Source organism: Chlorocebus sabaeus, chromosome 17, assembly GCF_047675955.1.
Source record: "Chlorocebus sabaeus isolate Y175 chromosome 17, mChlSab1.0.hap1, whole genome shotgun sequence".
Lineage (NCBI taxonomy): Eukaryota > Metazoa > Chordata > Mammalia > Primates > Cercopithecidae > Chlorocebus > Chlorocebus sabaeus.
The window spans coordinates 3,952,659-3,967,697 of record NC_132920.1 but is presented as its reverse complement, the minus strand read 5'-3'; the positions used below and the strand labels follow the sequence as shown (position 1 = coordinate 3,967,697).

Genomic DNA, 15,039 nt, shown 5'->3' with positions numbered 1-15,039 from the left:
GTCAATGTCATCGCCTTTGTTATAGGAGGAGAAACTGAGGTGGGCAGCAAGCTGTGCTTACTGGACTGCTAAGTGACTGACCCAAGGCTTGCCTTTGTCTCCTTAGCCTGCCTCGCTTGTAATTAACGCAAGAGTTTGCTAAATGCCTGAGATAGAGCGCATCTGCCTCATCCTATTGTGTTTATGAAAGAATGGTTTCACTCAGGATCAGCTAAAGAGGTGCAGATTTAAAGTAAGGGAAGCTGAGGCTACCACTAAAATCTGAATCCTGGGAATGGCCATGAGATGGCTGGAGGTGCAGGGGCCAAGGGTTTGGCCCTCTGAAGATTTGCTGAAAAATCAACTTGCAAAAGGCAGAGTAATTGGGGAAAAGGCATACAGATTTATTTAGCATGTGTTTATACATGGGAGTGTACAGAATGAAAACTCAGAAATAGAGGGGAGAGTTTCCAGTTTTATGCTTAGGTTCAACAAAGTATGGACAGCTGTGTAAAATACGATTGGACAAAAAAGGTTTGATCTAATGCTAATAGCCTGAGCGGGGGAACCCAGCAAGGCCTGTCTTTCTAGATTCTTCTTGGCCTCTCTGAGCAGTATTCCTTCCTTCTGGGTATGGGACAGGGCACTCTCTGGAATGGGGGTCTTATGACCTACAGTCAAACAAGCTAGGTCAGATAATTTCCTCATGGCCAGTTTTTACACAGAAAGGCAAAGGGAAAATTAGAGTAGTATTTTTAGGTTTCCTGGCTGGCTTTGGCAAAAAAGCATTCTGATTTCTGTAACTTGCATTGGAAAAGAGGGATTCTAGTTTCTCAGGCTAGCCTTGGAGGGAGAGTAAGACTGAGAGACAGGAGGGCAGAAAAAGGTCAGAGAAAAACTTTTGCGTCTGAGGTTATTTCCTAAGGCTTCATTTTGGGGAACTGTTTTCTGAGCCCCAACAGAAAGAAGGTGCATTTTCTTGGCCTTGGGATTGATGTTAAGCTGGGTCTGAGCTGCTGTAGAAAATGACCCACTGTCCAACCCCCTACACTGGGCCAGAGCCAGACCACACCCAAGGGTTTGGAGAGGGCACCATTTCCAAGTTGCTGCTTTCATATTTCACACCACCACGGCCGTGCACATTTAGCAATGAGGGAAGGGCCAGCCATGATTTTGATGCTGATGTCAAAGCATTCAAAAGTCTCCAGAGAAAGGAAGACCAGTGGAGTGGGGGTGATAATATGAAAGGAATGTTTTTAAGAGTAAGTTCTGTTAAGGAAAAGAAAGAATCTTAGAGGATGCATTTATGGATGACAAATCTCAGAAGGACTCTAAGGGATCAGGAATCAGTTTTAATTTTGAAATAACAGAAAAAAGGCATGAACAGAAACATAAAGCAAGGAAGATGGGAAATGTGTAAGCCAGATATGTGGAATTCACACACACGCACACATAATTTCTGTCTCAAGAATGGGGAACATTTCCCAGCTAGATATATTTGTAGAAAGCAAAAGCTGGAAATACATGAACCCCAATATTTACCCCTATTCGCAATTTTTCTAGTAATTGTAAATTGGGAAACATTACATAATACATCTAAGGCTCAGGTTACTCAGTTATAAAATAGGAATAACTAGGCTGGGCTCAGTGGTTCATGCCTGTAATCCCAGCACTTTGGGAGGCTGAGCCTGGCAGACCACCTGAGGTCAGGAGTTCGAGACCAGCCTGGCCAATATGGCGAAACCTCTCTCTACTAAAAATACAAAAAATTAGCCGGGCATGGTGGCAGGTGCCTGTAATCCCAGCTACTAGGGAACTAGGGAGGCTGAGGCAGGAGAATTGCTTGAACCTGGGAGGCAGAGGTTGCTATGAGCCGAGATCACATATTGCACTCCAGCCTGGGTGACAGAGCAAGACTCTGTCTTACAAAAAAGAAAGAAAGAAAGAAAGAAAATAAAATAGGTATAACTAGTGGTACTTGCTTCATTGGATTATTAGGCATATACATTGGTTAATCCATATAAAATATTCAGCACTATGCCAGGCATATAGTCACCATACCATACATTTCAGAGAATACTATTTTTGCAATAATTAAATCAATTCAAACATTTATTGAGTGCCTTACCTACTACATGCCAGGCACTCTGTTAGATAGAAGATGGGCAGATATCACCTTCAAGATGTTGAAAAGAAAGTGATTGAGATATTGTAAATGAATAATTATAATGTAACTAAGGGACTGTAAATAAATCATTATAATATAACCAAGTAGGGATCTTGGAGGAGATAGCGACTTACTTTTGTTTTCTTTTTCTTTTTTTTTTTTTTTTTTTTTCTGTATGTTTTCTAGCAATGTACTCTTCCTGAACAATTAGGAAAAATGACTTGTGAGTTTGAACCGTATGACTAGAATTTAGCCAGCTTAAAAAAAAAAGGAGATAAAAAGGAGGTACTATTACAGGAAGAGTAACAACGATATATGCCCTGGAGGAGAGTGTTTAGGAAAATTGTAAAATGTCCGATGTGCTTGACATGAAGTGGGTGCTGGGAAGATGATGAGCAGATACCTAAAGGATGGCTGCAGAATTTGGGTTTCCTTCTTCAGGCATTAGGAGGCAGTTGAGCAGGTCTGTATGTTAGAGCAGCAGTATGGAAAACAGCCGAAGGAGAAGAGGGCCTAGAAGGGAAACCTCCAAGGAGCCTGCAAGGAATGAGGCCTGCGCAAATCTTGTCCATTCACTTACATCGATTGTGCTTCTACGACTGTGCTTCTACTATGTGCCTAGCACAGTTTTAAAGGGTTGGGGATGTAGAAATGAACTAGACAGGCAAGGCCCCTGCCCACATGGAGTCTGATAATCTACGGGGGAGAGACAGGCAATACAAAAACAAACTAGTAAACAGCAACATTCTGAGGAGTACAAAGAAGAAACTAAAAACAGGGTGTCATGAGGTAGAGTAAGGCAGGTGGTAGGTGGGAAGGGTTTCTTTAAAGGGAAGGTCTTTCTGAGGAGAAAATGGAAATGCAGAGGAAAGAGTCAGGAGTCAGGGATCAAAGAACCTGAGAAACCCTTGAAATTGTGTTCAACATGTGGTATATAAGCGCATTTTTATGGGGAGATTCTCAAAGGGGCATGGCCGTGATGTCGTCCCCCCATATGATATTTAGTATTCATTTGCTGTACTTACATATAGAATTAATTTTGTTTTAAATTTTTCTCTATATCAAAAGGTGGGGGAGATAGCTATGTAGATACATCTAACTAGATATACAGATATTCTTCCCCCACCCCTCCACTTATTTCATGGAGCTGTAATAAGAGATACGCACTTAGGGGTACTGTGATTTAAATGTATCCTCTACATGAAAAAAGAAAAAAATTATCTTTTGTTCTTCCTATTGAAAGGCCGACAACGGACCTGAAACTGACCGGATGGACTTGGTGTCAACAAGGATGCCTCTTCTTCTATGTTAATTAATATATTGTACAAGCATAGCTATAACTTTTCTATTTTAGCCTGGTCTGGAGGACTACGTACGGGGCGGTGCTCCTGGCTTGATGTGAGCAGGCGGTGGGAGTTGAGGGGGTGGGCCAGGCCCCGGGTCCCAGAGGCCTACTGGCCATCTTGCAGAGAGTTCAGCCTAGAAAGGCCCAGGGAAGGGCCTGGAGGTCTCCGGAAAGGCCCGGGGAGGGTCAAGGAAGCCCGAGGAGGCCCAGGAAGGCCCCAGAAGGTCCAGGACGCTGAGGGGAAAGTCAGAGAAGGCCCGAGAAGGCCCGGGAGGCTCAGGCTTTCCCGCGAGGCGCGGGGCGGCCTCTCCAGGCCAGGATGGCCGAGTGGGCTGCGCAGCCCCGGAGGGGGCCGTGGGGGGCGCAGGGGCAGGGCCTGAGGCTTGTCGTCCTCCCCTGGCGGCCGCGTGCATCCCGCGGGCTCGGCAGCCGGGTGACCCCCGAGAGGCTCTGCGCCTGGCGGCCGCCGGCGACCCCGCGGCCCGCGAACACCGGTGGACCTGGTGGAACGCGAGGCCTCCCGGGGCGCCCCCGCTCGCTGGTAGTTGCCGGGAGACCCGGCCGGTGGGGAAGCCCGCTGAGCCGCAGCCCCGGCCCCGGCCCCGGTAGGTCTCTCTGGGCCCCGCCTGGGCCCTGGGCCCGACTCCCACCCCTGCGCCGGCCCGCGGGTTTCGCAGTCCCTACACCGCCGACCCGGCTGCGCTCCAGGCCGCCCGCCGCCCTCTCTGTCCCCCACTGCAGGAAGGCCGAGGCAGAGGGGCGCCCTCCAAGCCGTCAGCCACGCACGCGGAGGCGCTGGGGCCTCGGGGCCGCGCACCAGGAGAGAACGCCGGGGAGGACACAGGGGCCTTCGGCGAGGTGGGGTAAGAGCCCCGGCACCGGGGAATCCCGCATCCCCTCCTGCTACCCCTGAACTGGGCTCCCCACCCAGTCCGGCCACAGCTCAGGAGGAAAAGGCGATCCCTCTTCCCGGGGGCCTCGCAGCTCCCTGAGACACGCGCCTTCACGCACTCCAGCCCCTAAAGCTCCTGTCCCCCCCTCGCAGTACTCAAGGCGTCCTTTGTCCCCAGGGCCGTCCCTCCGGTGCGGTGGCCTTGTCCAGGAACTGGATGCCCTCCTCCTTGACACACCCCCGGTGGCCCCAGGCAGCGCCACCTGCTCAGCCACGCCTTCCTCCTGCATTGAAACCCAGTGTCTGGCGTGCACACACCCGGTGGACCAATACCGGCGTTGGCTGAAAACCTCCCTAAACTAAATCTCCCATTTCTTCCTACACTTTTCTGTAGGAGACAATCAATTGTAAACGATTAGCAGATAGACCGATTAGTGCGGTGGCTTTAATTTGTAATTCTTGGCCAGACGCAGCACGCCTGTAATCCCAGCACTTTGGGAGGCTGAGGCGGGTGTATCACGAGGTCAGGAGTTCAAGACCAGCCTGGCCAACATGGTCGCTTGAACCTGGGAGGCGGAGGTTGCAGTGAGCCGAGATCGCGCCACTGCACTCCAGCCTGGGCAACAAAGCGAGACTCTGTCTCAAAAAAAAAAAAAAGAAAAAGTTATTCTTTCCAGATAGCCATACCTTAATCCAGTGACTGTTTTTGCTTGTTACCTTAGAGTTCTCTAATTCTTTTACCTTAAACGGCAGTGGGTTAAAACGTTTTAGGTACCTTGACTGATTGATGTGGAAAATATTGTTTGGTCCTGGGGGCGATTTGGTGTCTCCGAAATATGCACGAGGTGCTTGCCTGGCCTAGTTGTAAGGGTTCAATCCTGCTTTCAAATGGAGCAATTGTTTTGAATGATTAAAAGGAGACTTTGTGCCCCTGTTTTCTAAGTTCTGGATAATTCACCATAGTTTGTTCCAATTTGTATTTCATCTTCTTAGCTGGTGTTTGCTTTCTCACCTCTGATCTGGATTTCCTCATCTTCTGTTCTGAGATCTGCTAGTTTGCTGTTGTCTGTGCTCCTTTTGAGTCAGGCTTGCCCCTTGTTTCTGGTTGGTTTCGTACTGTCACCCTCGCCCTGCTCATCTAGCCCCCCTCTTCTGCTTTCTAAGCATTCTCTTACCTCCTTTAGATGGGAAATCAAAACTCACACTTTTTCTTTTTTATAAATGTTGACCCTTACTCATACATGTGCCTGTCCCACAATCTGTATAGGATTTTAAGGAAACAGAGCAGCAGCTACAACAAAATGGGGAGAAGAAATGAGACCTGTGGTAACAGCCTACGTATGTCAGACATCTCTCAGGAGGTATGGCAGGCGCTGTTGAACTTGAGTGTTTGGGCAGCGGCTCCTGTTGCTAAGACAACTCCCTTGGAGTTTTCTTGCAGTGATGCCCTTGCTGCTTTTGCGTCGTGGGCAGTTTATCCTGTGTTTTCCTTTTGGCACGTTTGGAACGGCAAATGGAAATTTTCTCTTTCTTTTAACAAAGGAAAAATTAGCCAGCTCTTCTCCAAATGCCAAACATTTCAAGTTGCACTTTGGCTTCATTAAAGGTGCTACCTTGTTATCCACCAGGCAGTGCTCACTTCCTTTGTTTTCACAGACACGCCCTGTGTGAAAAATATTGGTAAGGCAGGTGGGATATCACAAAGCATAATCAAGTCCCAACTCTTACGAAATTTGCACACTGTCAGACTTCATGTTCAGTTAATGAGCCTTCTTTACCAGTTGATCAGTTTGGTTATGTTAATTTTCTTTGTTGTTTTTGGCTTTTTTTGTTTGTTTTGGAGACAAGACAGTCTTCCTGTGTCTCCCAGGCTGCAGTGCTATGGCGCGATCCCGGCTCACTGCAGCCTCCATCTCCCAGGTTCAAGCGATTCTCCTGCCTCGGCCTCCCGAGTAGCTGGGACTACACGCATGTGCCACCACGCCGGCTAGTTTTTGTATTTTCAGTAGACATGTTGGCCAGGCTGGTCTGGAACCCCTGACCTCAAGTGATTCACCCGCCTTGGCTGCCCAAAGTGCTGGGATTACAGGTGTGAGCTACCCATGCCTGGCCTGGTTACAGTCATTTTATTTTATAATTGCAACAACACAGTTTCATCAACTGAGGATGTTTCTTTCACATGTTCATTTCATACAAGAGTACCAGGATTTATATAGCTGAAAAAAGCTTAAAAATCCACCAGATATCGTGAAAAGGTTTGAAGGGGCGCATCTCACACATGAACGGAAAAACCCAGTCATCATGCTGTGAACTACAAAAGGATCTTTTAAATACAAATAACTGGGCCTCACCCTCATTCTTTTTTTTTTTTTTTCTTTTTTTGGAGACGGAGTCTCACTCTGTCACCCAGGCTGGAATGCAGTGGCACTATCGCAGCTCACTGCAACTTCTGCCTCTCGGGTTCAAGCAATTCTCCCCTCAGCCTCCCGAGTAGCTGGGATTACAGGCGCCCGCCACCACGCCCGGCTAATTTTTGTATTTTTAGTAGAGATGGGGTTTCACCATGTTGGCCAGGCTGGTCTAGAACTCCTGACTTGAGGTGATCTGCCCGCCTCGGCCTCCCAAAATGCTGCGATTACGGGCTTGAGCCACCGCGCCCGGCCCTCACCCTCATTCTGTAAAATCAGGATTTTTTTTTCTCAACAATTATTTTTAAAAACCTCCTCCCCAGGTGATGATTCTCATGTAGAGATTAGCCCTTGTACCTATCATGTCAGAGAGCAGAGTGTTAGTTGTATTGTATTTTTCATAAATCTGTAGAGAAAGATAATCTGCAGCCTCCCTTCCAATGTTCAACTGCGCTCCGATCAGGAGATATCTCTTTGTGGATAAATTAAGTCCTCAGCTGTTTTGAAGCTTATTTCTCTCTGTTCCTCTTTAATGAAGAGATGGTATCTAATAATACCTAACATTTCATTTGCTTAGAGTTTCATTTACAATGCTTTTTTGAGACAGGAAACAATTGGGTTCATTCCTAAAAAGTTACTTTCTTATAAACGAATCACCTCTTCACTTTCTGTTTTCCAGAATAAATTGTTACAGTCTTCTACACACCTCCCACATTTCCCCCCACAGCGCTCTGCACAATGTCTGGAACATAAATACTCAGTTGTTATTAGTACATTTCCCTTTTGATTTTTGGCTTTCTTTTGAATATTTCCTAAGTGTTTCTCCACATCTGGAAGTCAGAATGAGTAGTGGGCTGGTTAGTGTGGAATATAATGTGAGGGTTACAGACTTCCTGTGCTTGATGGAAAGATTTTTATATGCTTTCATTTTTTAAATTTTATTTATTTATTTATTTATTTATTTATTTATTTATTTATTTTGAGACAGAGTCTCACTCTATGGCCCAGGCCGGAGGGCAGTGGTGTGATTGCAGCTCACCGCAACCTCCACCTCCTGGGTTCAAGCGATTCTCCTGCCTCAGCCTCCCAAATAGCTGGGATTACAGGTGTGTGCCACCACACCTGGCTGATTTTTGTATTTTTATTGGAGACAGGGTTTCACCATGTTGGTGTCTTGAACTCCAGACCTCAGGTGATCCTGACCTGCCCCGGCCTCCCAAAGTGCTGGGATTACAGGCATGAGCCACCAGACCCAGCTTTGTATAGGCTTTTAGATCTGATACTCAGATATAGAAAGTTTGATTAATGCATGATTGTGTTCCAGAGACACACTGAACAGGACATTTTATTCCATTTTAAAAATCAATTTTGAAAACCTGTGTGTTATCATTTTTAACAAAATGTGAATGAAACCACAAATTATTGTAAAACCCTTTCTAATTCCTCAACAATAGGTGTTATCAAGCTGATAAGGGCTTGGTTAAGAGAAAATTGCTTTCTCCTCAAAGATGCTGAGAAGTTCTCTATAATGAGGGGTGAGAGTCATGAAGCTCTGTGCCTTTTGTCATACTTTACCCAAAGAACGTGTGAAATTACTGAGATTTTTATGTTTTCTTAATGTTAAGTTTATCCTAAAACAAATATTGTTTTAGAACTTACCTCACTGGAATTTGGATTCAGAAGTACCTGTTCCTGAAACTAAAATCCTCCCAGCTGGAAGGGATAGAGCAGCAGGTGGTAAGAAATCGTAGATATGTATACTTATACTGAAAGAATCACTCATATTAAAAGGGGGTTTGTTTTGAATATAATCAGTTTTATGTAACTATTAATTGTCATTTTTTATACACATTTCAGGCAAAATTAACAAGGTAAGGATAAATGTTTGGTTTTAAAGTATTCATAAAACATACTATTTTAAAATTATAAGTATGTTCTTTAAAAAAAAATTTCCTTCCTGAAAGTTAAACTGTAAATTTCTTTTCTGTAGAGTTCTTCACACAAGTCAAAGTCAAATATTTTACAGAGTTTCAAATTGGTTATTACATTAATATTCTGTCATATTAAGTATTTTTCAGTATAACAATGCTATAAATGAAAATTGAGTACAGTGTTTTTTAGTTATTGTCAAAAAGGAAGTAGTCCTGTTCTTTAAAATGTCTTGAAGCAGGCTGGGTGCAGTGGCTCACGTCTGTAATCCCAGCACTTTGGGAGGCTGAGGCAAGTGGATCACTTGAGGTCAGGAGTTTGAGACCAGCCTGGGCAATATGGTGAAACCCCATCTCTACCAAAAAAAAAAAATTAGCCGGGCGTGGTGGCACATGTCTGTAGTCCCAGCTACTCGAGAGGCTGAGCTCAGCAGGAGGATCGCTTGAGCCCAGGAAATGGAGGTTTCAGTGAGCCAAGATTGTGCCCCTGTACTCCAGCCTGGGTGACAGAAGGAGACCCTGTCTCAGTAACAAAAACAAAAAGTCTTGAAGTAGTTGAAATGACCAATATCTTGTTCTGAAGTAGTGGAAAATTAATCTTTTTGTTTATCCTTTTTGATCAGAACATAAAACATTTAACTGCAAAATAGACAATCTTAACGATATTCAAGTCTTATTAACAGTTTGGTTGGTATTTGTAATAAATAGGTTATACTAATTTTTGCTGAAATCAGTAAAAACAAAAGATTTCTTTATATATAAACAAAATATCGTTCAATTTTACCATGTATTCCTTGATTAGAACAAGAGCTATACATTGTTAGAACAAGAATAGGGAACAGAGATACATTATGTTTAAAAGTCTTCTGCTGCCTTATAGAACTATTTGGAAATTCCAGTGGAGCAGCTGACGCCAGAACCTAATTTGTTGGCACATACTCAAAAAAGTACACAGGTGGGATTTGATTCATCATACCCTTAAAATATTGTATTTTAAAAATATATGCAGCTACTAAACTATTTCCCATTATTTTTCTGTCATCAGAATAATAAACAAGGGATCTTTCAATTATGGAATTGTGCTCTTAATGAAGGAGGTACTATAGAGAAGAGGTAAGCGAATAGTTATTTTGTAACACCCTAAATTACTGAAATAAATTTAAATACACATGAGATAACTACTTGGAATACAAGGACCATGAACAACCAGAAGAAAATAGTATTCTGTGGGAATAGTGGGCAATGATAGAAATCCACCCGAAAACAGGAAGTGGCTGCAAATACCACGAGACAATTAGAATAGGTGGGAATCAAGAGTTTTACTATGTTCTGACAATGAAGATTTTAGATGGATAAAGTAGGGGCTTCCCGTTGAAAGCAACAGGAACTGTAATAGGAACTAGTATTGCATTCCGGGGACTATGTTAATTCCTTGTATGTAGTAGTTCATGTAACTCACAACTGACCATGTAAGGAAGGTAGTTATCATCATCCCTGTTTTACAGTTGAGGACGCTTGAGGCATGGTGACAAGTAACTTGCTCAGAGTCGCACAATATTAATGAAAGGTGGAACCAGGATATGAAAGTAACCTGGCTCAGGCTTATAGACATTACAGTATATCGCTTCTCAGACCTTACCTGAGGTTTTTTTTGTTTTTTTTTTTTTTTTTCTTTTTGAGATGGAGTTTCACTCTTGTTGCCCGGGCTGGAATGCAAAGGTATGATCTCGGCTCATCGCAACCTCAGCCTCCTGGGTTCAAGTGATTCTCTTTCCTCAGCCTCCTGAGTAACTGGGATTTCAGGCATGGGCCACCATGCCCAGCTAATTTTGTATTTTTAGTAGAGACGGGGTTTCTCCATGTAGTCAGGCTGGTCTCGAACTCCCGACCTCAGGTGATCCACCCACCTTGGCCTCTCAAAGTTCTGGGATTACAGGTGTGAGCCACCACGCCAGGCTGCTTTTTTACTTATTATTATACTTTTTTAAGTTCTGGGATACATGTGCAGAACTTGCACGTTTGTTACATAGGTATGGTGGTTTGCTGCACCCAACCTTACCTGAGTTTTAAATCTTTTTTATTATTTTATTTTTTTTTTAGACAAAGTTTCGCTCTTGTTGCCCAGGCTGGAGTGTAATGGCACGATCTTAGCTCACTGCAACCTCCGCCTTCCAGGTTCAAGCAATTCTCTGCCTCAGCCTCCCGAGTAGCTAGGATTACAGGTGCCCACCACCACGCCTGTCTAATTTTTGTATTTTTGTAGAGACGGGGTTTTACCACCTTGGCCAGGCTGGTCTTGAACTCCTGACCTCGTGATTCACCCACCTCGGCCTCCCAAAGTGCTGAGATTACAGGCATGAGCCACCATGCCTGGATCCTGACTTTTAATTCTTATTTTTTGATTCTTAAACTTTACCGTGCATTAGGACTAGCTAGAAGGCTTCTTAGAAAGCCAGGTTACAGTATTTGGAAATGAACGCTTACTGAGGACTGCTTTGTGGAACTTTACACAGTGTCTTAGCTCATGGATCCTGAGTTTCAGGGCTCTTTTGTGTAGTTTAGCAGGAGAGTGGTTCACTTGATATCAGCCATGTCCTAGTCAGAGGATTTTACCTCTGTGAGGCCTGGGGTGAAGTTCACTTTATGTTAAAATTCAATGGGGAAATCAAGTTCTATGGCAGTTGTGGTGACTGATGACCTAAAGCAATGTTGGTGCTGATGGGGATAAAAAAGGCTATTTTTATGAGAAAAAACCTCAGCTGGGAAAAAGTATTTCAAGATAAGCGGTCAAACGAAGTGAATTGAATTTTATCACAGTAGCAGAGGAGTGAACAAATGAGGCAGTAGAATGCAGTGGTTAGGACCAGGGGCATGGGAGTCCACCACGTGGAGTCACTTCCAGCTCGCCCACTTCCTAGATGTGTGACCTTAGCCACTCTACACCCCCGCCTCCTTATCTGTTAAAGGTGGAAAATAAAAGTGCCTATCTCATGAGGTCGTGAGGACTGAACAGAACAATGTGTTTGACGGGCATTTGCTATTAATATTGGATAGGTTTAATAATGTTGCAGAAATGAGGTTTGGTATCAATGAAAGATTTTTCTCCTCAATATACCATCAACAAGTAAAAAGAATAAAAGTAATATCTTAGTGTTTAACATTTTGCAAAGCACATTCATATAAATTCTCTTGCTTCTCAGACTACCTCCAAGGTAGGTATTATCATTTCCATTTTGCTCGCTCCCTGGTAGCAAAGGGGTTCAAACCTAGGCCCTCCCCTTCCGGATTTCACACTCTTCATACTACATGTACGTGTCTATTAACACTTGTAGATTTAAAGTGATTTTCCTGTGGTTTTTCAAAGGCAAGGCAGTATACCTAGTATTAGCTAAATGAGTATTTTTTCTTTTTCTTTTTCTTTTTTTTTTTTGCAACAGGGCCTCATTCTGTCACCCAGGCTGGGGTGTAGTGGTGCAGTTGTGGTTTACTGCAGCCTCCACATCTGAGGCTGAAGCGGTCTTCCCAGCTCAGCCTCTGGAGGAGCAGGGACTACAGGCGCATGCCTCCATGCCCAGCTCATTTTTTGTAGAGATGAATTTTGCCGTGTTGCTCAGGCTGGTCTCAGAATCCCAGGTGCAAGCAATCTGCCTGCCTTGGCCTCCCAAAGTGTTGGGATTACAGGTGCGAGCTACTGCGCCTGGCCTCGGAAGTATTTTTCAAAACTTTTCCAGATTATTTTGTTATCTTTAATGTCAACTGGCTTAAAAAGAAGCAAGAGGATATCAAGCCTATATGTCAACTAATGCATCAAATCTTTCAATCTCAGTATTTCTAGTTATCTTTAAAAAATAAAAACTAACTAGAAACTCTATTCTATGGTTTTTTTGTAGTTTTCATTTTACCATAATACCTAGAATTACTCCTAAAATAGAAGAGCATCACTACATGAAAATTACTAGGGACTATATCTGGGATAATTTTTGATAGACATTGTTCGCTTCCTTTTTTGTTACAGTAATTTTTAAAAACCACAGTGGCTAACATAGAAGGCTTTTTAAAGTAACATAATTACATTCTTTGAGTTTCCTTTTATCTAAGTCTGGATCAATAAACATTTCATTTTAATTTCAGTTTGAGTTAGCTATCCTCATTTTCAAACCTAAGAATCGCATGTACACTATCGGCAAACATATAGTTATCCACCTTTAACCTATTGTCTATCCACAGCCACGGTTAGCCATTTTAGGTATCATAATCTAGTCACCTGTGCTTGCACAAAGGGATGCCCAGTTAATATTTTAATCTATATTTTAAAAAATGTATGTAGTTGTATATTAGAGCATTTTTGGAAACTAACATATTTCTGTTACAGGTAGCTAGATCCATATATGCCATTGGGAGCTACACATTAACCAGCCTTTGATAAAGGGTACTTAACCTTATCATTTTCATAGCATTTTAATTCTAGTCAATAAACCATTCATTGAATTATTTTTTAAAGGGAATTCAAAAAATCTTCAGTGGAAACTGGCTTTAACGTAACCACTAATCCCATCAGGCTCTTCACTCTGAGCCACCCATTCCCAAGCACTTCAGCTGACGAGCAGGTCGGTCCTTACCCTGGACTGCCGGTGCCACTAGGTCTCTGCTGGCCCCATGCTGATGGAGACTTTTTCAAGAACAGAAATGAGATTCAATTTAGTTCATGTTCAGCTATAGAAAACGACGATGGTGAAACGTTACCTGCTCCAAATTGGAATTTGAAACACGGAAGCAGCAGTGTGGAAGAAAATTTAACAGATGAAAGTGACTTATCAGAAAATGAGATAGCAAATGATACTTTACTTAGCTCTTTTAAAAAGGTGGACCTGAACTTGAAGCCAGAAACAATAAAAAATGTTGAGGAACCTTTCACCGAGGAGCCAAATGAAGTATTTCCATATCCTGATTTTCTCCCTCCTGCTTTCAGTACTCTAGACTTGCACAATTTAGCCCTTTCCAAATCTGACAATTGGAAGGCGACAGTGGAACCTGCAGAAAGCTCTATTGAACACTTGATAACTCGTTTACTGGAACTAGAACGATTACAACATATGACTATTCAAAAAGAGAGGCCAAGACTACCAGCGACTTTCTGTACTCCAGCAGTTCCTGAACGACCCTCTTCCTCCAAAGCTACACCAAAAGCGAGACAGCTAAAACTTTGTGACTCTTTGAGTCTTCAGATACCTTGTGTAGATAAAAGTCAAGAAAGAAGTAAAAACAACTCTGGTTCTTGCAAACTTGAGCAAAATGCTTTAAAATGGAATTGGAGCAATGCTGGCAAATACAAATGGAATACTAGACCACCGCCTCTAAAAAGTTTTTCCACCACAAAACAATTGATTGAAACTTATAAGAATCCCAAAAGTTATATTTTAAATCCATGCCAAGAACTTTCTTCCAAGCCTACTACTGGCCAAACAACTCAATCACTGGTTAAAATGGTCTCCACAAGATGTCTGCCATCGAGGTCTCCAATGCCAGTTTCACCTATACCTCTGTCTTTTCCCGAAAATCAGAAGGAAGAAATTAAGGCACCGAAGAGAAACTTTGGGACCAAAAAGAAACTTTACCGACAAAATACAGTGTTGAATAGACCGTTCTCTATGCAGAAGCTAAACTGTTTGTCACCTTCCCTTATTGCTAAGGATAAGTGCTGCTCACCCATTGAACAAAAATAACTCTTTTCTTTCACACGTCTCAGTGTGAACAGATCTATTCTAAGAAGCCCAACTAAGATATGGTTAATTATTCCAAGACACAGGTACTATGAACAATCCCCCAAAATCACCAAACGGTTGCTTGATGTGATACGTAGTGGAACTGGTGAAAAGCACTGCTGAGATGTCTCTATATAAACCCACAGGCTTCTATACTGACATATTTGACAATCTTTTGCATGTTGTGTTTCAAATAAATGGTTCACTTAGTAGACTATTCTATTCAAAAGGCTATTGTTTTTTCAGTGATTGTTTTCCAGCATCATTCCATCAATAAATGGTATAATTGACTTATTGCAGCTATAGTTTCTTGTTATGTAGTCATGAGTTGATTTTTTAAAAGGTCTTTCCCACTCTGGTATCATTTTTTTTTTTTTTTTCCTGTGCCCTTATCTCCACAGATCTGTCATTTTGACCTATCCTTTGGGCATTTACTTAGCCCTTAAAAGCTAAAGAAGTTGTTGTTCTATTAATGTACACGATCCTCTAGATCCCCCTAGCTCCTCCCAAATCCTTAGAAATTTTCTATGTCCCCGGCCTTTCTTTGTCATATACATG

General features: G+C 43.0%; 1 protein-coding gene and 1 pseudogene across 4 annotated transcripts; one reads left to right on the top strand and one right to left on the bottom strand.

Annotated features, from left to right (window-relative positions):
• Positions 1-3,424: 3,424 nt before the first annotated feature.
• FAM217A (family with sequence similarity 217 member A) lies at positions 3,425-14,771 on the top strand. 4 transcript variants are annotated; one of them, XM_007973805.3, is made up of 7 exons: positions 3,425-4,349; positions 5,651-5,744; positions 8,444-8,528; positions 8,649-8,662; positions 9,600-9,674; positions 9,765-9,832; positions 13,221-14,771. In XM_007973805.3, the coding sequence occupies exons 1-7, from the start codon at positions 3,811-3,813 to the stop codon at positions 14,440-14,442; spliced, it is 2,097 nt and encodes a 698-aa protein (XP_007971996.3). In that variant the 5' UTR covers positions 3,425-3,810; the 3' UTR covers positions 14,443-14,771. The 4 variants fall into 4 exon arrangements, with proteins under 4 accessions (XP_007971996.3, XP_072861733.1, XP_072861734.1 ...); XM_073005633.1 differs by lacking the exon at positions 8,649-8,662 and having other exon boundaries at positions 4,250-4,354; XM_007973808.3 differs by lacking the exon at positions 8,649-8,662 and having other exon boundaries at positions 4,252-4,349.
• On the bottom strand, positions 6,616-6,706 carry LOC119626893 (small nucleolar RNA U13; annotated as a pseudogene).
• Positions 14,772-15,039: the final 268 nt, after the last annotated feature.

Bases quoted from the DNA above. Each gene is read 5' to 3' on its own strand.
- FAM217A (XM_007973805.3), top strand. From the start codon at position 3,811: ATGGCCGAGTGGGCTGCGCAGCCCCGGAGGGGGCCGTGGGGGGCGCAG. The intron at 4,350-5,650 runs GTGGGGTAAGAG...CAATCTGTATAG, and splicing joins ACACAGGGGCCTTCGGCGAG to GATTTTAAGGAAACAGAGCA. The intron at 9,833-13,220 runs GTAAGCGAATAG...TATTTTTTAAAG, and splicing joins GGAGGTACTATAGAGAAGAG to GGAATTCAAAAAATCTTCAG.